We start from the raw sequence: 22,147 nt of genomic DNA on the forward strand, positions 1-22,147 counted from the left end.
CAGTAGTCAACTGGCGCTCTTCTTACGGGAGAAGAACTGCAAGACTCTGGAAGCCATGGCAGAGGCAGCTGATATATATATAGAGGCAAAGAGATTGAAGAACTTATTAATAGTTCAGAATAAGAGTGAGGACACAACTGGGAAGGCTAAATTGATTTCAAGCCCAAGAGCAGAGATGCAATGTTTTGTTTGTGGCCGTAAGGGGCACAAGGCTTCTGACTGTCGAAGTAAACCTAAACAAGTATTTTGTACAAACTGCCGTAAGTGGGGGCATGATGTGAAGGGCTGTCAGAAAATGACTGGCACTTCGAAATCAACTACATCTTGTTTAATGCTACCCAAAGAAGAGACCGGTCCACAACAATCCATGATTGATGGCGACGACTCGGACCGAGACGACAATGTTATGGGCACGGTGAAGGCGCAAGCGCAATGTAAGAAACGTCCCATGCCAGTGTTACCAGGGGAAGTGAATGGACAAATTGTTCGAGTCCTAAGGGACACCGGAAGCAACACGTTGGTAGTACGCCGGTCATTAGTACCTGATGAAGCACTAACTGGCACTATCGCGACGTTGTGGTTGGCTGATGGCAGCACCATCGTAACCCCTGAGGCGGAGATACGTATCAGATCTCCATACTTTTCCGGCATGGCCATCGTCAAGTGTATGCCGTCGCCACTGTATGACGTCATAGTTGGGAACGTACCGGGGGCCCGTGACGCCAATAACCCCGACGTTTCGCGGAAACTTTCTCAAGATCAATTCATTAAGAAAAAAGTTCATTCTGCGGACGAAGGTAACCACCCAAATTCTCAACTGGTTGGTGCCGCACGTCTCAATAGTTCGCGAAGGGCCATCTCTGTTGGGCTCCCTGGCCAGATGTCTCGCAAAATGTTTCGCGAAGAACAAGAAAAAGACCAGACGCTTGACATCTGCAGAGCCAGAGTGGGTAAGAAGTTTGTTAGAAAGGGCTCGACATCTTTTTCTTTCGTAGCCAAGAATGGTATTCTTTACCGACAATACTTCCTGTCCCCTGGTAAGATCATCGAACAAGCCATAGTCCCGAAGTCCCTGAGAGGCCAAGTGTTACGTTTGGCTCATGAAAATGTCATGTCAGGTCATCAGGGTGTCAAAAAAACAATAGATCGAGTTCTGGACGCCTTCTACTGGCCCGGGGTACAAGAAGATATCCGCAGATATGTCCGATCATGTGACGCCTGTCAAAGGACTTTACCGAAAGGCAAGGTGGGCAAGGTGCCTCTAGGGCGTATGCCGTTGATCGACACCCCTTTTGAACGTGTGGCGGTCGACATCATTGGACCGATAACTCCAGCCTCGGCAAAAGGCCATCGGTATATTTTGACTCTTGTGGATTTCGCCACTCGCTACCCTGATGCAGTGCCTTTGACAGCAATTGACTCAGCTACAGTGGCCGAGGGACTTGTCGAGATGTTTTCTCGCATTGGTTTTCCACGAGAAGTCTTGGCTGATCAGGCATCGTGCTTTACCTCAGATCTAATGAAGGAGGTGAATGAACTACTGGCAGTCAAGCATCTTAGCTGCACTCCATACCATCCTATGTGCAACGGGATGGTAGAGAGGTTTAATGGAACACTCAAGCAAATGCTCCGCAAAATGGTTCAAGAACAGCCTAAATGTTGGGATCGCTTGCTAGCACCTCTTTTGTTTGCTTATCGTGAAGCCCCACAAGCAAGCTCCGGGTTCTCACCATTTGAACTTATTTATGGCCGACATATTCGAGGACCTCTGAGCATCCTGAAAGAGCTATGGACTCATGATCAGGAGAACGAAGAACTTAAGACGACGTACGGATATGTCCTGGATTTAAGAGAGCGAATTGAGAAGACACTGGAGCTGGTACGACAAAACCTGAGCCGAGCACAGGTGTCGCAGAAAAGGTATTACGACCGCCACAGCAAGCAACGGGACCTGAAAGCAGGTGACCGTGCATTGATCTTGCTTCCCACAAGCAACAACAAGTTATTGATGCATTGGAAAGGGCCGTTTCCAGTCGTAGAAAAGAAAAACGACTATGACTACTGGCTGGACCTTGGACACAGCAAAAAACTTTTCCACATAAACATGCTGAAAAAGTATGAAGAACGCCGTGAAGAACAGCTTCCTCAGACATCATCTTTTGTCGTTCTGGAGGAAGAGGAGTCTGAGAAACCACTACCAACTTTCAAAGTACAGGGTAGCTGCGGTGTTGACTCCATAAAGCTTGGAGATGAAATCGGGGAGCGACAGCGGGTGGAGATACGGGCCATCTTAAGTACCTACGAAGACGTATTCTCGGAGATCCCAGGTAAAACAAACCTTGTGGAGTGTCGGTTACAAACGACCAGTTCAGAACCAGTTAACACCCCACAATACCCATTGCCATTCTCTATGAAGGAAGTCGTTGAAAAGGAAGTGCAAGACATGTTGCAACTTGGCATTATAGAACCCTCAGAGTCACCATATAATTCTCCTTTGGTACTAGTCAAAAAGCCAGACAATGGCTACAGGGCCTGTATAGACTTTCGCCGTATAAACAATGTTCTGGTATCTGATGCAGAACCTATACCCAGAACTGATCACTTGTTTGCCGAAGTGGGAACAAAGAAATGGTTCTCGAAGTTTGATTTAACTAAAGGATATTGGCAGGTTCCTCTCGCAAAAGACTCGCAGCAAAAGACCGCCTTTTCAAGCCAATCAGGGCATTATCATTTCCTGTATATGCCTTTTGGCATCAAGACCGCATCCGCGGTCTTCACTCGTCTGATGAGAAAGTTATTGCTTGGAATACCCAACGTCGTTCATTACATAGACGACGTACTGGTGGCTACCACTACGTGGGAAGAACATCTAACAACTTTGAAGCAATTTTTTGCCAGGATACGACAAGCCGGACTAAGGATCAAGCCACAGAAATGTGAAGTGGCTATGAGCACAGTCACCTTTTTGGGACATCGATTGGGAGACGGCAACATACGGCCAGTCGAAAGCACGATACAGAAGATCACCTGTGCTTCTAAGCCTGAAACAAAGAAGCAACTCCGGTCATTCCTTGGACTGGCTGGCTATTACCGTGACCTGATACCTCGGTACGCCGAGAAAGCACAGCCGCTCACTGAGATGACGAGGAAGATGGAGAAAAACAAGATTACGTGGACCACGGATAGAGAAGAAGCGTTTGAATCACTCAAAAAGGCTTTGTCTTCTGGGCCAATCGTCAAAGCACCCGATCTGAAAAGAGAATTCGTGCTTCGGTCTGACGCCTCTGATTCTTGTATAGGCGCTATCCTTATGCAAGAGCATGATGGCATCCTCCACCCTGTGTCATATGCCAGTCGTCAACTTCAGCCTCGCGAAAAGAGATACTCAGCAATCGAGAGGGAATGCTTAGCGTTGGTCTGGGCGATAGAAAAGTATCATGTTTTTCTGTACGGAACGTCATTTGTCGTACAGACCGATCACCAACCACTGCAGTATCTCTTAAGGGCAAAACACCTGAACAGTAGGGTATTACGGTGGAGCCTCGCGTTACAAGAATATTCATTCCGAGTCGAGCACATTAGAGGCTCTGAAAATGTCGGCGCAGATTATATGAGCCGGTTGTGAATTTTTACGTTTTCTCGAGACAAGCGACTACTTCAAGTTGTTTGTTTGTTAAGGACATCTTGTGAATGGACGACGCGTGGTGACTTCTCGCGCACTGAACTGCAGTTTATTTTTCTTCGCAAAAGAAACTTTTCAAAGGGGGGACTCTTGTTGTGAGTGAAGTGCGCGAGTCAAGTGACTTTCAAATTTGGCGCGTAAGATGAACTACTGACAATGTGTGCAAGATGGCGTATTGCGCCAGTGCGGCGAACACTGGCGATTGGAAAAAGAAGAAAATTCAAGGAAATGGGAGAAAAATCCAGAGCCAGGGCATCGAAGAACGAGGAAGAGGAGATTCGGGCTCGTGCTTGGAAAAAGAAGGCTAGGGTGCGGCGTGCGACCTCGTCGGGTGCGAGTACCTCCTGGGCGTCAGGGCATCCACCTAGCGGGCGACTGTTTCCACGGGGCCCTGGTGACCATTCAACCGCAGCGGCTATTGGCGAATCCTTGGCAAGACCTTGGTCTGATGTTCGAGCGGAAGACAGCGCAGCAGATGACGTCTACCGAGAGCGGGAGCAAGCCGTCGGGCTACGGGCCCGAGCTTATGCACTCTCACCACGGCAGCTTCCCCAATGGACCATTGAAGGGCGTGAACCGCTGGTGAGCCGTATCCGTCTTCTTTCGCGTCCGGACTCAAACACGAGGACATTAACGAAAAGGACTGTTTAGACTCTTAGAGGTTTCCGCTCGCTAACGAAGCTGACAGTGCTAATTAGTTAACATTTTTCTGATCTTAGTATTTTCCTTTTTGTGTTTTTTTTGTGTGTTTGTGAAAGTACAATTTTTTTTTGCAAATCAAACGCTCACTTCCTTTTCTCGTGAGAGAATAACGTTTCACAGCTAGCTCGACTGGCTTTATTTACTGAACCTGTCACAAGTGCCCACAGTTGACGCATCTCACAAGCTGGTTTCAGTAGGGTGGAAGATACACGAGGTGTAAGCAAGCCGCATGCTTGCGCAGTAGAACAAATTTCTGTTTGTAATTGAATTATAATTGCCATAGTTACGACAACTGCATTCACTTGCCACGTGTTACATCACAGCGATACGTGATACACTAATTATGATTCGCAATAACATCATACGGCCTTAATTTTGTATTAGCAGCCACCAGTAATTCTGATGGCGAAGCCACATGATAGTACCAATACAGGTACGCGACCGCCCGCTTCGATCACATGTATATAACTCACACGTGGCATACTTTCGCGGGGACCGACAATAAAACCATGAAATCGGCTATCCGCGTTGGTGCTAAATCACACACTCAGGACGAGGTACGAGGTAGTATATGTTTCTTTTCTTACTATCGAAATCACCTGTATCTTTAACCACGCCTGCTAAGCCTTGTACCCGAGAACTTGAGAATGAACATTGGAAAGGTCGCAAAATAACTGAGAATACGTCACCGTCGTTGCGTCAGGATGCAGATGGAACGCAAACAAAAGCGTTGGTTTAGAATTTACTGGTCATATAGCCCACGACGACCTCTTCAGAAATTTGAGACAGAAGGAACAAGCTCCAACGTTGGCCCCCGAGCTTTTTTTTTTTGTCATTGTTGGCGCTCCTGCTGGTGTCAAGCGCAAACACCGTTGATTAATGACGTGTACTCACTCTCCGCGTCCAACGCGTGAGTCCAGACACTATGGGGACGCCGAGTAGACGACTGCGACACAGATGAATGGCCTGAACATTGCAGCGACCAGCTTGTAAGATGGAGTATAACTGTTAGGTTACATATCGTACGATTCCGCTGGAAATCCTTTGTCTGGTCCGCCAGCTTTTCGTGCTCATAGTAGCGTTTGCCAGTCGAAGTCTGATGCGTTTCTTCTACCAAAATGACGTGAAGGTCAAAGGCATACGCACTAGGGATGCAGAGAAGGTTGTCATTCCCCCCTCATTCACTTAAAAAGAGCACAAACTGAGGCCCATATAGTTACTTAGTCGGACCTGTCCTGCTATTGCTTGAAAAGCATAGTTATGCCCGCACGCAATTTAGAGGATGATGGCGGCCAAAGTCCCGTCGTGCTGAATTTCGAAACTTATTTACTTCCCATCTTTACTCCCTGAAGGTCACGGACAATAGGGCATTGTGAGAAGCAAGTCATCGTTGTAATTTCATTGTTTCGTTCATGGGGAAATATGTTTTGAACTTGACCAAGATGGGGGAGGTTTGCTCCGATGAAACTTAGCCCCCCCCCCCCACCTTCCCTACTGGCGATCCCCGCGCAATGTTATGGCTTTTGCAAGTTCCCATAATAAGAAAGAAAATGCAAAGGGGAAAGCCCCTTCCACATGTGTAATTTTGAATCTTTTAAACCCGCACCTTTGTGGATCTTTGTAATCTTACGTATGCATCTCCTTGAAGGGCTGACGAAACCAAACAAGGCTTGCACTACTAAACAAAACGAGCTTGCGTTTCAGATAGAAAATAAGAAGCCGTGATCGGCAAGGGACCACAAGATTGATATTAACGAGAGTAATGACCCTACCGTTCTCGGCTTGTGACAAAAAAGCCCATTGTAGGAAAAATGCGGCTCAGCAAAACATTTTCTTGGACTGTTCGGTTCTGATGACGTTTGAAGAAAAAACCGCAAAGCAAAACGACACCAGGACAGACAGGTATGCAGGAAGTTGCGCTAACTACGTCCTTGAAAACAGGTTTTCCTGTGGCCCATCATTTACTGAGGTTCTTGTTTGGCGTTATTAACTGTGGCCCCCGCGGCTCCTGGTGTTTCTGGTGCAGGAAGTGAGTGGCGTGTGTTCCAACGAGGAGTGTCGCCGTGTGGTAGCGTTCGCGACGGAAAACACGGACCTGGATTTCGACCCGTGCGTAGACTTCCACCGGCATGCCTGCGGACGGTGGTTCGCCGGCAGGTCTGCGCGTCGAAGCTACGTCGACGAGAACCGGTTCAACTTGAGCGCAGCTGCGCATGGAGCCTTGACCCGGTTGCTAAGCAGGGCGCAGCTAGGAGTCTTTGGCATGTGAGCCGTTCAATATGCGAACTGTAAAGAAATGATATTTTCCGCATGTTGGAACTGTACACTTCGTTGGCAGGGTGAAACACCATTGGTTTAAGTAATATAGCGTACAGAGACCAATAGATAACAATAATGAACAGTATGGGATATACGTTAGATCAGTGTACACTGTGTTGCTTCATTTGTTCTTGCTTCTGTCATTTTTTACACTAGATTAGTTAATTAGGAAACGTCTGCACTCAAAACGCGTACGCTTGCCTTTAACGACTTTCGCAAGGACGTTGCTGTCATGCATGCAGTTCGCCTGTTGCGACATCTGAGCAATGGGGCACGGACCTTGCGCAGTGTATAACTGCCGTGATACGTGGTTTAGTCGTGTCCAGTCAAAATGTACCCTATAAGGGTAGAAGGTAATTTTCACCGAAAAGAAAAGTACTTGTCTGGAAACTGCATTTTCGTAATCAATACGTGGTCGTCCCTCCCTTGAGAAGGGACACACTGATCATTGGCATAGCCGAGGGAGGTTACTCACTCCACCCAGTTTTTTTCCCCATTTTGCATGCGTATATATGCATGCACACGGGCATACAAAACCGCCTTACCCCAGTAATATTTCTGGCTACGCACCTAAAACTGACAAACCTTTCCCGCAAAACAAGTGACGCACTCTATACACCCTCCACCCTCTCCCAACATTTCTCACACGCACACTTCTAAATAATTACGTGGGCAAAACACATGGGAGCCAGCCGTAGCCTCCGTCGCAACATACATAAAAGGAGTATGTAAGCCTTCACATTTAAGTACGATAAAACGTATTGTTATGCTTACAGTATTTTAAGGGTAGCAGTATTGGAGTGTAATGCACTGTGGTAATAGCAATAGTGTAGAAAGTATACGACATGGTACACATGTTAGAACACCTGGTCGAACAGGAGCCTACATGCTGTGGTACTTGGTCTCGCTATATTCCGCGTAAACGAGGCACCATTAGAGGGAATGCCGACAATGTTACCTAGCAGGTTCAGCCTCTTCAAGATGTAATGTAAGACATAGTGAAATCAGAAGTGGTACGCTGGACGACCCGAACTAATGAGACCCGTCTGCGCTTCCGCAGACCACGCGACGTCGGAATGGCTCGCTTCTACTCCAGCTGCCTCTCTTACGCCCATAAACGTCCGAGAACCGATTCCACAGCATTGCTAGAGAGAATGGGCCTCAACAAGAGCTCGTGGACCGACTTAACGAGCATGCAACAGCTTTTAGACCACGTCGTGGCCGCCAATCTTCGCACGGGTCTCGCCGGGTTGGTTCGGGTGAGCAAGGGCGAAAGTGCGGGGCCTCTAGTCCTGGACCTAGGTGAGAGCCTTCAGTCCACTCTTGGAGACCGTGCCACGTCATTCGTCAATGTGATGCTCCGCGAGCTCGATTGGTCCAGGAATAGCTCATTGATTGCCGCTCTGCAGAGCCTGGACGCCAGAGTTGAACTGGCAAGGAACCAAGTAGACACCCTGCCGCTCAACACCACCAGCTTCGCAGTGGTATGTACCCGTGGCTGCATCAAAACGTTTCATATTGCCTCATCAGACGTAACGACTTCTCACATATGTTGATTGGAAGCATTTTACGGTGGATGTTAAAACGACCTAGTCGTTAGATTAGCATGCTCTTTATTTCCACCACTGATACTCGCTAAACGGCCTCTGGAGGCATACTGAACTACGCGTACAACGTCAATATCATGTGCAATGACACATAGCGCTTCTCAGAACGCAAGCTTGCATGAGATAACAGCATGCACGATGTACTTTTTATACTGTCGATTTAACCATACACCTGTCATTTGTGTCATGTATACGATGGTAGACCACAGGTTCGCCTGTGGTGAGATCTTACTTTTTAACCAACGGTCGTGCAAGTAATTATACTTTTTATCGCAACCTGCCGCAAGGACGGCGTCCAGACTTGTAATAAAATTACAAGTCAAACATTAAGCTATCGCACTACAATTTCTGCGACGATATCTGCAAAGTAGAATCGCATCAACTGTGACTGCATTCCTCTGCAATGTTGTGCCTTTTTGAACGGTGACTTCTGAATAGAACTTGTATATAGACTCACTCACTCCTTGAATTCTGATGAACATAGAACGCAGAGACTCCAACTCTGGACGTGTCCTGGGAGCACGTGATGGAAGACGTCCTGGAGCGTGCCTACTCCTCCTCCAATGAATCGACCGACCTAAAGAATGCGGTCGTGAGCGTCGGGGCTGTGGATGTCCTAAAACGGATGGTCGCAGCACTAACCACGACCGACCTGCGAGTCACGGGCATTTACTCACTGCTGCTGATGCTTGCGCAGGTCATGAAGTACCCTTACTTGTTGGCGACCAACTACGCTGGCTTTGAAGACATCACGTTGTGTTTACAGGTGCTAAGCCTTAATATGTAGTCCAAACTATATTTCAAGCTGAAGACGAAGTGGCCAGTGCGCTTATTAAGGCGATAGCGTTGAAGGGCTCGTTTTCGAAAATTCTGGTGTCGGCGTCTTTGGTTGTTACACAGAAAGCGGCGTTGACAATCAGTGAAAATTTGACATAGATGCTATAGTTAATAAGTAAACAATCTTGCGTTTGAGTGAGAGTCGAACCCTGACCTTCTGTGTGGCAAGCAAGTGTCGTATCATGGAGCCACGACAGTGCCTGAAAGACCGTGGTTAAACTATCTATAAGAATGCAATCTAGTTGATGATGTATCCGTATAACGCACGTTATATTGCTTGGCATAAGTGCAGAATAACACGAGGTGTAAAGTTATGTAAATTTCACAGCGGTTGGGTTGTTCAACCCATTTGTCACAAAGTGTGTGGCTATGCACGTGTGCGTGGCACACTACGAACGCGTATTGGGTATACTTCGTCAATTTGTGAACGGAAGAATTATGGCGTAGCGGGCAATTTGCTACTGTACATGCAGCAGACATTCAAGGGTATAGTTTGAAAGGTTCAATATCACGCGTACAAAAGTTCCCTTCCTTGCGGTGTGGTTGAAGGTGATGCATGCGCGTAAGGCCTGATTACGCTATCACACTCGACTCTTAAAGGTGAAAGTCGATCACACTTCCAATTTTTTTTATAGCGAAGGATAACTCGAACTCTGGAGGCTACTGAATTAAGCATTCGTGTCGGAACATTATAAACAGTTCACCTTCATGGTGCAGTGGTTTGGTGCTCTGTTCCTGATCCGAAGGTCACTGCATGATTCGCTCCTGGCCGTGGCGGTCGCATTTCGATAGCGGCGAAATGCCAGAGGCCCTTGTACTGTGCGTTATCTGTGAGGAGCACCAGATAGTAGAAATTTTCTGTGTCGTTTGTATATGGCGCGCCTCATAATCTTATCATTGTTTCACACGTAAGACCCAAGACGTTATTAGTATAACATTTTAAATACTCGAAGCAGAGCCCTTTGTTTGTGCACATCACTGTCATCCTCTCACTTCAATCATCTTCGTATGCTTCAGTGTCTAAACCGACTGTCTTGGCACGAGTATTCAGAAAGTCAGGTCTCCCGTATTTACAAAGAACGCATCTTCTGCGAAAACAAGCCTGGACGCCTGTGATTCACTTTCGTCGGTGAGGAAACGACATGCTCCTGGTGTAGTGGGGAATTCGCAAGGCAATGACTAGTGGGACCATCTCTGAGTGCGAAGCGCGAGCGTGGGCGCGAGCTGTAGAAGCTGGACTACAAGAAGGCTTGATGACTCCATGCTGTAGCACACCCAGCACCTCCACCACTTTGCAAGGGAGTTTAATAGCGACACCAGGCAGTAGGCAGACAGCCGGTACGTACACAAATGCTTGAGCAGTCCAGCGTCTACAGCTCGTGCGAACACTCGCGCTTCGCACTCAGAGATGGTTCCACTAGTCGTTGCCTCGCGAACTCCCCACTACACTGGTAACACTCGTACACATGACCATTCCACTTGCGACTTAACCTTTAAGAGCTAGAGCTGTACGTAGTGAATCTTTACTTGCTGTACGTATTTCCCTGCTCCCCCTGCAGGCCACTGGTGAGCACATGAGCGTACAGTTCGCCTCATGGCTGGCGCGTTCGCTGGAAGTAGCTGCAACACCGGCCTACCTCGGGAATATGGTGGCAGCGCTGAACCAGGGCATCAAAACGAGCACGTGGATCAAAGAAAGCTTTGCATTGAACATCGTTGATTTCCAACAGAAGATGGTGGTCAAGAGGGCAGGTAATCATCAGGTTACCTCACCGAGCAGATCATTTGTAGAAATACTATATATACATGTACGTTCAAGCATCTTAAATCAAGATACTCAAAAATATAGAAGTAGCGATGATTGTTTTCAAGATGGGGGAAGGGGGGAGGAGAGAGTACACGTTAACATGCTTTATAGTATGTTAGTTCATGAGTTTGTACGCGAGTGCGTGAAAATACGCGCGCAAAACTGAAAAAAAAAACTTCATCGCTGTCAGCAAGTTGCAACTTAAAGATCGCTAAAACATCACCCTGCTTTCATAATGGTCTAAGCTTTGAACAGATCCCGTGCACTGCAGTCCTGACGACGGTATAAAATCCTAAGTTCTTACATAAGCGCGTTGAACTGGAGCTGTTTGAAGCTTATGCGATAACGAGAAGACGTGGACGGGTATACTTGCTGATTGTGACGTGCAATATCTAGACGCAAGAGAGTGACGGCGGATTTTCTGGTGACTACAATCGAGCGGCCAATGAACTGATATCGTTATCTTTCACTGTATATGTGTCATCTTTTACTCGATAAAACTCCTTGGTGATTACGCGCACGCCCTTTTTTCTCTTATGCTATCCGTACTTCGGGCGCTGTAAGAAACTTTTTCAACGGTTAACTTCCACCAACTAGCCCAACTCTCAGCAAATTATTGTTCAGTCAGTAAAGGCACCTTATTATGATATCTGCCCTTCATCCACTATCAGGGAGCGTTATCACAGACGGCTGCGTCACCAGATCAACGGCGACCCGAAAGAAAGCGAGCTACGGTGACGATTTTGTAGCTAATATACTGCTGGCTCGCAAGACGGCTGCACCGGCTTGCGTTAGCGCCGAAGCTGCCGCTGCAGTTCACTGGCAGATAGAAGGACGCATCGAGCCCGATCTCGCCGGGGCTTTAGTGGCGCCAACAGCGTCGCTCACTCCAGACCTGCTTCACGCGGACGCCGGCGAGCCAAGTCTGGACTACTCGACGCTGGGCGTGATGCTGCTCGTAGAGTGGGCGCACACCGTCAGCGCCCGCAAGCCCGAGCTGAGAGCCCGCCTGAGCGAATATGGCCAGTGCGTGCGCACCGATGCCATGGATCTGCTTATGGTGAGTCAGCGGATACGCTGGTCGAATCTTTTCTTTTTTTTTTCGGATCGGGCTCGCCGCGTAGTTTTCCGGTCCTAAAGCGGCGAAGCGAGTGCATTTCTGAGACTTTTGCCATCCCCCCCCCCCCCCCCTCCAAAGAAAGTGTGAATGCGCCTTGAAGTACAGAAAATCGCGACTCGCTCGCTGGATTTCGTGCCGACCGGTTGTTCCCCCGCGATCTCCGACGACAGCACAGCTCTGGCCGACTGGGTCACCCTACGCCATCTCTTGACGCCGACAAGAACCCTCGCTGAGTGGTGGTCCTTTCTCAGACTCCTGCGACCGCGGCCATCTTTCGTATCTTCTTCTTATTTCCGTATGTGGGTCTCTCTGTCCCTGCCCTATCTCTATCCCTATTCCTTTAATCCTCCCTATCCCTCTTAACCCCTCCATACCCTTATCCCTCGTGAGCCACTGTCGCGGTGTCGCACTAAGACGCAGACAGTTACGGGGCTTACTTTTATCTTCTTTCCTCTCTTTTAAGAATCACTTGCACAGAAAATCACGCAAGGCTATATGGGTTAGAGAGGGCATTAGGGTTTTTTAATTGTGTTTCTTATGTTTTTGAGAGAGAGAGAAACAGAGCCAGTTCGACCACTGAGTACGACCAGGAGCGCGGGCCGTTGCTCTGCGCAGCGAAGCTCGAAAAAGATGTGTGGCAGCTTGGGCTAGTTGGTATGGCATGACGATAGTTATAGCGCGAGAACAAAACGACGACACAGAGACAACAAGGAAGAATAGCGCTCGTGTCTTTCGTGTCCTTCTTGTCTCTGTGTCGTCGTTTTGTTCTCGCGCTATAACTATCGTCGAAAAAGATGGCGCGCGCCCTTCCGTGCGAGTAATCAACACCATGCAGTTGTGAAGGATGGATGAGCTTATCACTTCGAGTGATCTGTGCCTCCTTGTCGGTTTTTACAACGCCGGCATGTGTAATGGCACGAAAAAGCCAGTTTCACATTGCATCTGCTTCTTTGAGACAGCTCGATGCTGCAACATTTTCTAAGGCAGCAGAAGTGAATAAACGACCGTTTAACCCTTACTAACGTTGCAGCTTCCGGTACCTCAAAGAAGCGAGAAGGAAAGTTGTGGTTTATCACTAACTTCTCTTCGAGCTGGCATTAAAATTACCTGCCACGGTGGTCTATAGCGGCTAAGGCACTCGGCCGCTGACCCGTAGGTCGCGGGGTCGAATCCCGGCCGCGGCAGCTGCATTTTCGATGGAGACGAAAATACTTGAGGCCCACGTGCTTAGATTTAGGTGCACGTTGAAGAACCCCAGCTGCTTGAAAATTCTGGAGCCCTCCACTATACGGTGTCTCATAAGCATATCGCGGTTTTGGGACCTTAAACCCCAAGATTTATGTTCATCAAGTTAGCGTTACGACATAGATCGCGCTTTCTTGTTAACGCATGGCACCATGCTCGATTAACTAAGCAAGTGATCATGGTAGTGTTTAGGTCAAATGCACGTGCTATCCGCACTGTTACACCGCAAGTGGCAGGACACCTGCTGCACGCAAGCGGGGGGTGAAAGAGCAAATTGGCGACATTCTTTGACCCTCCGCTTGCATGCGGCAGGTGTCCCACTACGTGCGGTGCGGTTAGCGCGTGGATGGGCCTTTATGGCCATAAAGCTATATACGAGCCTTATGTCGGATAGCTGCCTCATACATTGTTATAATATACAGGAGTCAAAACTTCGCCTTTCGAACGAAAGCGAAGTTCTTTTTAATGAAAAGCTGACCATGCCGGTATTAGAACACGGCTAAACAATTCGGGCTCAATACAATGAGTTGACGGACATGTTGTGAAACTAAAGTGACCCCCCTTTATTTAGCGCGCAACGACACAAGAAGAAAAAAAAAACGGGACAAGGCGCTTTGTAATGTCTTCTTTCTTATGGTGTATCGCACTAAAAAATAAATATAAAGATTCGCCTTATTGTCGATCACAGCCGTCAGTACTCTGCTGAAACGGTCTGTGTGCGTTCCAATAATTCCATATGCCATGCTTGAGCACGTTATGAAAATTAAGTGGCATTCACATGGATTCCGCACATTGTTCTCTAACTATACTTATTGAAATGAAGTACAATACGTTCCGATATGAAGGGCGAGCCGAGACAAGGCCGGTGGCTTGATGTGCTTTTTTCGTGGGCACACGCTATTGGAGATAGCGTTAGCCCACGATGCACAACGGACGTGCTAGAAGACATAGGCGCGTGCGCACAGCGGAGGAGGGGGGATAGCCAGTCCAGACCACTTTATCATCTAAGTGGGTGCCAGGTCTGCCGTATAACATTACTCAGCCAGACCTCTCCCGGCCGTCATGGTGTAAGGTGCAGGCTGACGGTCATTCCGGTACTGGCGATGACGTCGGCTGAGGACTAAATTAGAGTGCATTGCAAGAGCACCTCCCATGACCTGGCGACCGAATTGATTGATTGATATGTGGGGTTTAACGTCCCAAAACCACCATATGATTGTGAGAGACGCCTTAGTGGAGGGCTCCGGAAATTTCGACCTCCTGAGGTTCTTCAACGTGCACCCAAATCTGAGCACACGGGCCTACAACATTTCCGCCTCCATCGGAAATGCAGCCGCCGCAGCCGGGATTCAATCCCGCGACCTGCGGGTCAGCCGCTGAGTATCTTAGCCACTAGACCACCACGGCGGGACACCCGGCGACCAAAGGCGAGCCGTCGTGAAAAGAGCTTTGGTGTGGCGCGAAAGGACACAAGGGCACGAGAAGCTACCACATAAGCACATCACATTGTAAAAAGCACATCGTCACTTCATTTTCACGTTTGCGTCCATTGCAAGAACTTTACCAGTGCGAGGGGGCCGGGGGGGGGGAGATACCGCAGTAAAATATGGCACCCCCTCTTAATGAAGAATTCAACATGCCTAAGCTAGGTGATGCGAGTGCGTCTAGCTCCTCATGCCAGGTATAGCTGTAATATAAATGGAAACATTGATGGACGCTGACCAACATGAAAAATATGTGCTGAAGTTCTGGCTCCCACACAGGAGCCTTGTTCGCCATCTTGGACGAGGTACCTCGTAGGGGAGCCGAAATTCACCTTGGTCGGCGTTCATCGACGTTTCCCGCAATGTTCGTTCGCATCAGACGACATTCTGTCGGACCCTCTCCTTCGTAGCTGGCATCTCAGCCTTTCCTACTTTAACACGTCAAAGTTGGTCGTAACACTGCAAAATTTTCGCCGCGCGCGATGAGCGCAGGCTGACAATGTGAGCGACGCAAGCCTTCGGACAATGGTGTTCCTTCCCTGGGCCCTGGACCTGGCTCTGACCGCTGCCACTTCGCAGTGGCGCAAAGGCGACAGAAGAGAATCCAGTCAGGGCGTGCCTGTTGACGAGGATGCCGCAACCGAGAGGCTCAGGCTACAACTCTTCTTCCGGCGCTTCTGCCAAACCACTTGCGGGGATAAGGAAGCCGCCAAAGTGTGCCTTTACGGCATGTTCAGGTCGGGCCAGTTTGCCCGCACATTCCATTGCAAGTGGCCCGAGAGGGACGTGGACTGCTGCTACTCGGGAAATGGCATCCGCTTAAGAGCAGCGCCTACATTGCATGATCTTGTTGCGTAGTTTCGTTAATGAAGGGACTCGGGTCGGCGAATTTAAGCAGTTCCAAACTGTACATTTCGCAGCAATGCACACACTGTATCTGAGAGCTCTTCTGCTCACTGTTCATAATGTTTGAGCCAGTAATATATTATATTATTTACGAAAGCTTCGTTTGCCGAGTCGTATGCCGTTTGCATATAGGCGCAAAAGTATACCAAGTATATCTATCATTACAAAAAAAATAAATAAAACCTCTCCCCGCAATATCATTAAATTCTACTTCATCCTTGTCGCACAACGCAGGTCACGCATTAGTTAAGTTGCCCCGCAGTGGTGGTCTAGTGGCTAAGGTACTCGGCTGCTGACCCTCAGGTCGCGGGATCGAATCCTGGTTGTGGCGGCTGCATTTCCGATGGAGGCGGTAATGTTGTAGGCCCGTGCGCTCAGATTTGGGTGCATGTTGAAGAGCCCCTGGTGGTCTAAGTTTCCTGAGCCCTCCACTACGGCGTCTCTCATAATCATATGGTGGTTTTGGGACGTTAAACCCCACAAATCAATCAATCACTAGTTAAGTTGCTTTCCAAAGACACGATGAATGCTCATACTAGTTTGCAGGTATACAAGGAAACCTGAAAGATGCAACATTGAGTCTTTTGCGAGTGTTTTACCAGAATAGCTTCTAAAATCGATTCACTATCACGCGCGCTAGAAGATATTAACGTGACCCGTTATCATGCCTCCAGGAGACGCGTTTGACTCCCAGATACACCTCTTCGTCTTATAAAGACGATGGTCTTTCTTGGGGGCCCTTGACGCAAAAATTTTGGTCTGCCTGCCTGTACATTTCTGTTTGTCCACCCTTAACGTGAAATGGGTACATTAAGCAGCACCAGCCGATACCCCAAGCGGCCAACCTAGAGTTACTGTGTATGCTACTTTTAGGTAGCATATACAGTAACTCTAGGTAGGCCATTTATATACAGTAACATTAGGTAGGATATATAGTAACTCTAGTTACTGTATACGCTACCTAAAGGTAGCATATACAGTAACTCTAGGCTTACCTAAGGTCTCTAGATGAAACACGGAGGAAGGAAAAAGGTAAGGAGAGGGCATGCCCAGCCGGCGCAGGGCGTAAAAAATGTGTCGGAAATGACATCATGGCGGCCATATTCAGTAGGCACAATGGCGGCGTTGTTATGGTTACGTGTTGCGCAGTGAAGCTGGTCTAGCAGTGAGCGGCCGCGGCTGGCGGCGGAATGTGTGCCTCCCCAGGTCTCGTGCTGAGCCGTGGCGGACAATATCTGTGCTCTGCGCCGCGTTATTGGTTACGCAGTGTTCGTCTGGCTGTTACATTACTCCTAGCAACGTTTACAAATCTCTTTGTCCATCACGGGGTTTCAACAGTGCGTAGAACAAGTGCATATCCATGTGTCGTGCGGCGGATGACGCGGATGAAGCAGTTAGTGTTCAGTGAAATGGCGTTGGGCACCATGACGAAGCTGAATGACGACGAACGCCTTGCAGGTCAGTGACGATTGAGCAGTGCTCCTGCTTGTGACAACGGACGACGCTGTTGAGCCCAGCAAGACGCCGTGAGGACCATGTGCACATACGTAGTTTCGTGTTGTGTGTGTACAGTAACAACTTGCATGTGCGTATTAAAACACCTTTTCTGTTCCGCTTGGTACACTCTCCACCAGCATTGCATGTAATCTCAACGTAACAGCAACCACGTTCAACTGTCACTAGCACCGTGCTCAAAGTCACCACGGTCGCAGAATGCTGACGCAGGTGAGTTTCACGCGGAACACGGACACAGTGGCAGGACGCTGCGTCAGTCGCGTGGCGGAATGCAACCGTAGAAGGCGCACGACCGATCGTGTTGTCTGTACAGTTGCTGAATTAATGACGTGAAAGCACATCCGTTGTCAGTGCATCTAGCGCGCGTTCTTTCGTAGTTGCTTCGTTGTCAGCGAGCTGTTACTCTTTGTTATTACTCGGACGAAGCGATTTCGCTGAAGGTGTCCCGCTGGCTCAGAGTGATGAGCCCAGTTCCATTAGTTTTGGATCGTCACGACACACGCGCTGCGCAGCCCACGTGCTTTCCGAGCCGGAGAGGGAGTCGCGCCTTCTGCTTCGCATTCATATGTAAACAAGAGGGGAGAATTTGCCTACTCAATATGGCCGACTTCCGGCTTCATCGCGGCTTCACAACGAGTGACGCCAGGGCCTCTCCTTACCTTTTCCTTCCTCCGTGAGATGAAACAAGTTTCCAAGGTAGCGACACCCTCCCTTTTCCTCCTCGCTTATTTGCCTGAAGCGCCCCCTAGAAGGTTTAAAACGTTCACCCAAAAGCGAATGTTTGGGTTCTGTTGCTACGGCGAATAGATGTAAATGAAACAAAATGGAACGAAATAAGACGTAGAATAAACAGTTACCTTTATGAACATAAACGGCACAACACAAGAGCAAGCGGGATGTGCGTTACTCAACCGGCGACGTTGGGCAGTTCTATACTTAACACCACTAGCCATGGCGTCTCGCGTAGTACATTTTAGTTCCACGGCCGTGGTATTTCGTCCAGTTCTAACTAGTCCACTTCTCCGATTGTGTTTGTGATTGTGTTTGTGACACAGTGAACGTGCTTCTTGCTGGATCCTGTAAGTGGCCACAGGGCGTGATGTTGTGACGATTGATTACAACCGGCTTGTGCACACGCAAGAAAAAAAAAATACGACCAGACTGGTACGAACACTCGTCCAGCAGCACTGCGATGACGTTTTTTTTAATGTGCTCATTTGGACAATCGTGATGCCAAGTGATTCTGATGCGGTGCTGGGAACTTCCTGAAAAGTGAGAGTTCTACTGGTGAGGTGTCTCGAAGCAGCGCGTTTCGGCTCAAGCGGGAACTAATCAAGAGTGAAATGTTTCTGAAGGTGCGTTGATTACAACCTACAGCTGTTCTGTATACGTGCATACCCACATGTATTTGTACCAACTGGCATGCACTAGACACGCATTAGACGCGCGCCTGGCGTTTCAATAAAAACCGACAAGTGAACTCGCTTCGCAGATCCGCGTCGACATACGTTGACGGAGTTGCACGAAAGCATTCGCGTGAAATGGTTCATTGTTGCACTTCATGGTGCGCTTCATCTCGGAAAGCACGAGGTAAGTTGAAGAGAGCGAGACCATTTTCTGTTGTTTGCGGCAACGCAGCATTGCTAAAAAACGCAGATGTTGCATTGAACGAGCATGGCGAAACAATCTTGGTCGACTTAGCGCACACCGAAACGCTCCTCCTCTTCAGTTTATGTTCTGGCTACGATTTTGTCTTTGGTCACGGCGAGAATCCGGCTGGAGCCATATGCGCATGCGTACTCGTTTTGAACCTTTTGCATAATAATAAATAACACCACCAGCCATTTGCAAGATCACGTGCAAGTAATGCACCAATTACAGACGCGGATGACAGAGAAATAAGAGGAGTAATCGAAAGAGTGAGGAGGACGGCTCGAGAACAATGAGTGACGCTACCTTGTTTCATCTAGGGACCTTAGGCTTACCCCATCCACAGCGCCCACTAGTGTTGCTCAAGCTTCAGCGTTCATACTTGTTCGATTGTCAATCAAAAAACAATTATTATCAAAAAACCATAACAAGACGTATATATTCTGCATGTGCATCTTTTACTAGAAAAGGCACACATAGGTAATTCTAAGCGTTTATCGCGCTGCGCTGATTATGCAACGCTTGCACGAAAAGGCGAGCGTTTCCAACGCTTTGCTAAGACGACACGGTGGTGGCACCTACCAGTCACTTTGCGTTCTACACCTTATCACCTGTTCGTCTCAGTGCCTCGCGCTTCGTTTTCAAAAAAAAAAAAAAAACTGCCATATGGCGCTCATGTCTCACGTGTGACGTGACTTGATGCGCTCGTTCGCCTACCCTACACGCTTGAGGCACTCTAACGCAGCGCCTTCAGAATACCATTCACAGATTTTCTTGCGCAGAACATCAAATAAATGTTTTGTTCACTCACTCCACACGAAAGACTGTCGTGACGACATTTGTAGATTAACATGCAGATACGGGGCCAATTTTTTGTCCCCTACACCTTCCCACACGCAGGAGGCAAGAGCTAGGCCACTTGATGGCGACATTGCGAGCTTGTTTTGCTTCCAGCAAACTACTGCAAGAGCGTCACTTGACTCTGCTGCCTTGACTTCTCTAGGTTTAACGTGTTTGCCTCGGCCGGTTTTAAGATCAAGTATATTTTTTCACTTTCATTTCGGGGGCGTACTTTATGGCATCGAAATTTTAGACAACACGGTTACCTTCGGTTGATTGTCCTTTTGGCAAGCAGTTGTCACGTGGTTTTCACCGCGTTTTCCTTCATGTAATCTTTATGTTGTTTCGACGCATGCCTACAAAAAGGCCCGACGTTCGAAATAGTACATCAGTTGAGAGTTCAGTGATGGCTGTGTGTCCTTCATAAGAGTTCAGTCTTTTTTTTTTTGCGCTGGTAAATTTATTTTAATCGTGAACCTACTCACCCAAGCAGCAGTTTTAGAGAACCCAAAGGTAACGTTAATCCTCAAGCCCACAAAACAGGGAAGGGAGGTGACCCTGCTGAATAGCTCGGAACTAGAAGAACTAGCGAACTCCGCGCTCCAGGGCTGCCGTTGTTGGCTGCTGTGCGCCGAATTGGCTACTTTTCAACCCGTTTGGCTACGAAAATTTCCAGTTGGTGCTATGAGTATTTGCTGGCTACGTTTGAATTTCCCATATTTTACTTATTCAAATGGTATCATTTATTTATCAAGAGTAAGGACTCCATACACATCACTCTTGCTCCATTTTGCTACCCATTTGGCGGCATTATTAAATGACATGGCTACTTCGGCTACACTTCGGTTGAGTTCTGGCGCCTTTTCAATTGGCACCCAACGGCAACTATGCTTTGATCCTGCTGGCACGGGCGGTGCGGCTTCGAATAATGACGTCCCGCACTGGGGATGTCGACTATAGCCCAGCGTGGATAAGGAATATCTGGCATCGCCAATTTAAATAGAGGTTTTTCCTACTCCTCCACTATGGTGTGGCCTGAGAACAAGCAGAGAGATAGAGACGAAAAAAAAAAAAATCGCAGCATATCCACGAAACGAATGTTGAGTCGGGCAAAGCGGACAGACGCACGGAAGCATGGACGAACAGATGGACGTTTCGCCCCACTAGTCATCATTCCCTCCGTGGATATTCTGCGACGTTTTTGCAGTGCAGCCGACTACTACGGGGACTACAACGACACGGGACATGCGACCCACAGCATAAGGAGCTTCGCCCCTAAAAAAGAACTCGTTACCTAGGCGGGATTCGAACCCACGTTCCCTTTCGCCGAAGCTGAGCGTCTTAACCACACGGCAAGTTTTTTTTCTTATATCCGGTTGGACGTCACACACAAGGGGCGAAGAGAATTATGTCACACTACACGATAAACATGACACAACAAACGCTACCATGAAAGAGGAATAAACATCCGTTATTTAAATGACAAACATAGGTTTCCGTGGGTGGAGCCCATATTCCAGGGCACCACTGGCACGAGCGGCTCACTTGGCCTGGTCCAATGTTGCTGCTGCCTTCCCAGGTCCTGCCAGGTGAATCGCATCTCCCACAACCTTTCAATTTCCCTGCGTGTGATGAGGGGTGAGTTGCCCTCTGTTGGTCTTTGCCGGCAAATCCAAGTGATCTAAGCGAGTGTTGAGGTACTGCCGCACCAAGGCCGGCCGTCAGCATATAGGGATGGTCAAATTTTGCTGAGTATGTTGGAATTAGTGTTTGTCTATAATCGCCTTCAGTCTCTGGATTGCCAGCTGGTGGCACCATTGTCTGCTGGGCTCGTCTTTGGCTCCCGAGGATATCTCGTGGCAGCGTAGGTATGAAGTAATCCGCCCGGGTCGGCATGTCTGCAGCTCAGAAAATTAATGCTCGAGCCCAGACAACACTCGACGACCTGAGGTCGTCCTCATATGGTACAAACGTCCTCGGCAGTTTCAGGACGTCCTCATTTGGTCCTCTAGTCGACACTTGCAGGATTATCCCCAAAATGCCCCTTTGAGACCTTTTTAAGGACGAAGAATTGTCCTGATATCGTCTGCTCGAGGACGTTTTGAGGATATGCATGTTTCGTAGGTGCATGCAGCTTTCGCAATTCGTGTTTGGTTAATTTTCTGGCTGTTAACGAATAAGTCCACGGGATTTCGTATGCCTACTTTCGAGTCATAATAGTAAAGTACTTCTCGATCATTAAAATGAGATAGTTACACGAGGAAGCACTTCAAGCCAACACGAGAAAGACGTGTTCTTTTATTTATTATTTATTTATTTACTTTGTAAGTGATCGTAGGCCAAACTTTCTGCCTGCACGTTTTCGTTGGTCGTGATCTACCGCCGACGTGCATACGGAATTATATCGCACTGACTGTGGTCTGACCCGTTTCC

The 22,147-nt window shown here is 48.3% G+C and overlaps 1 protein-coding gene across 1 annotated transcript; it reads left to right on the plus strand.

Moving 5' to 3' along the window:
- The first annotated feature begins 7,857 nt into the window (after positions 1-7,857).
- Positions 7,858-15,805, plus strand: LOC119171393 (uncharacterized). The gene is made up of 5 exons (XM_075893049.1): positions 7,858-8,187; positions 8,795-9,076; positions 10,707-10,899; positions 11,626-12,014; positions 15,296-15,805. The coding sequence occupies exons 1-5, from the start codon at positions 7,858-7,860 to the stop codon at positions 15,659-15,661; spliced, it is 1,560 nt and encodes a 519-aa protein (XP_075749164.1). The 3' UTR covers positions 15,662-15,805.
- The last annotated feature ends 6,342 nt before the right edge of the window (positions 15,806-22,147 follow it).

The sequence above is a fragment of the Rhipicephalus microplus genome, chromosome 4, assembly GCF_043290135.1.
Source record: "Rhipicephalus microplus isolate Deutch F79 chromosome 4, USDA_Rmic, whole genome shotgun sequence".
NCBI lineage: Eukaryota > Metazoa > Arthropoda > Arachnida > Ixodida > Ixodidae > Rhipicephalus > Rhipicephalus microplus.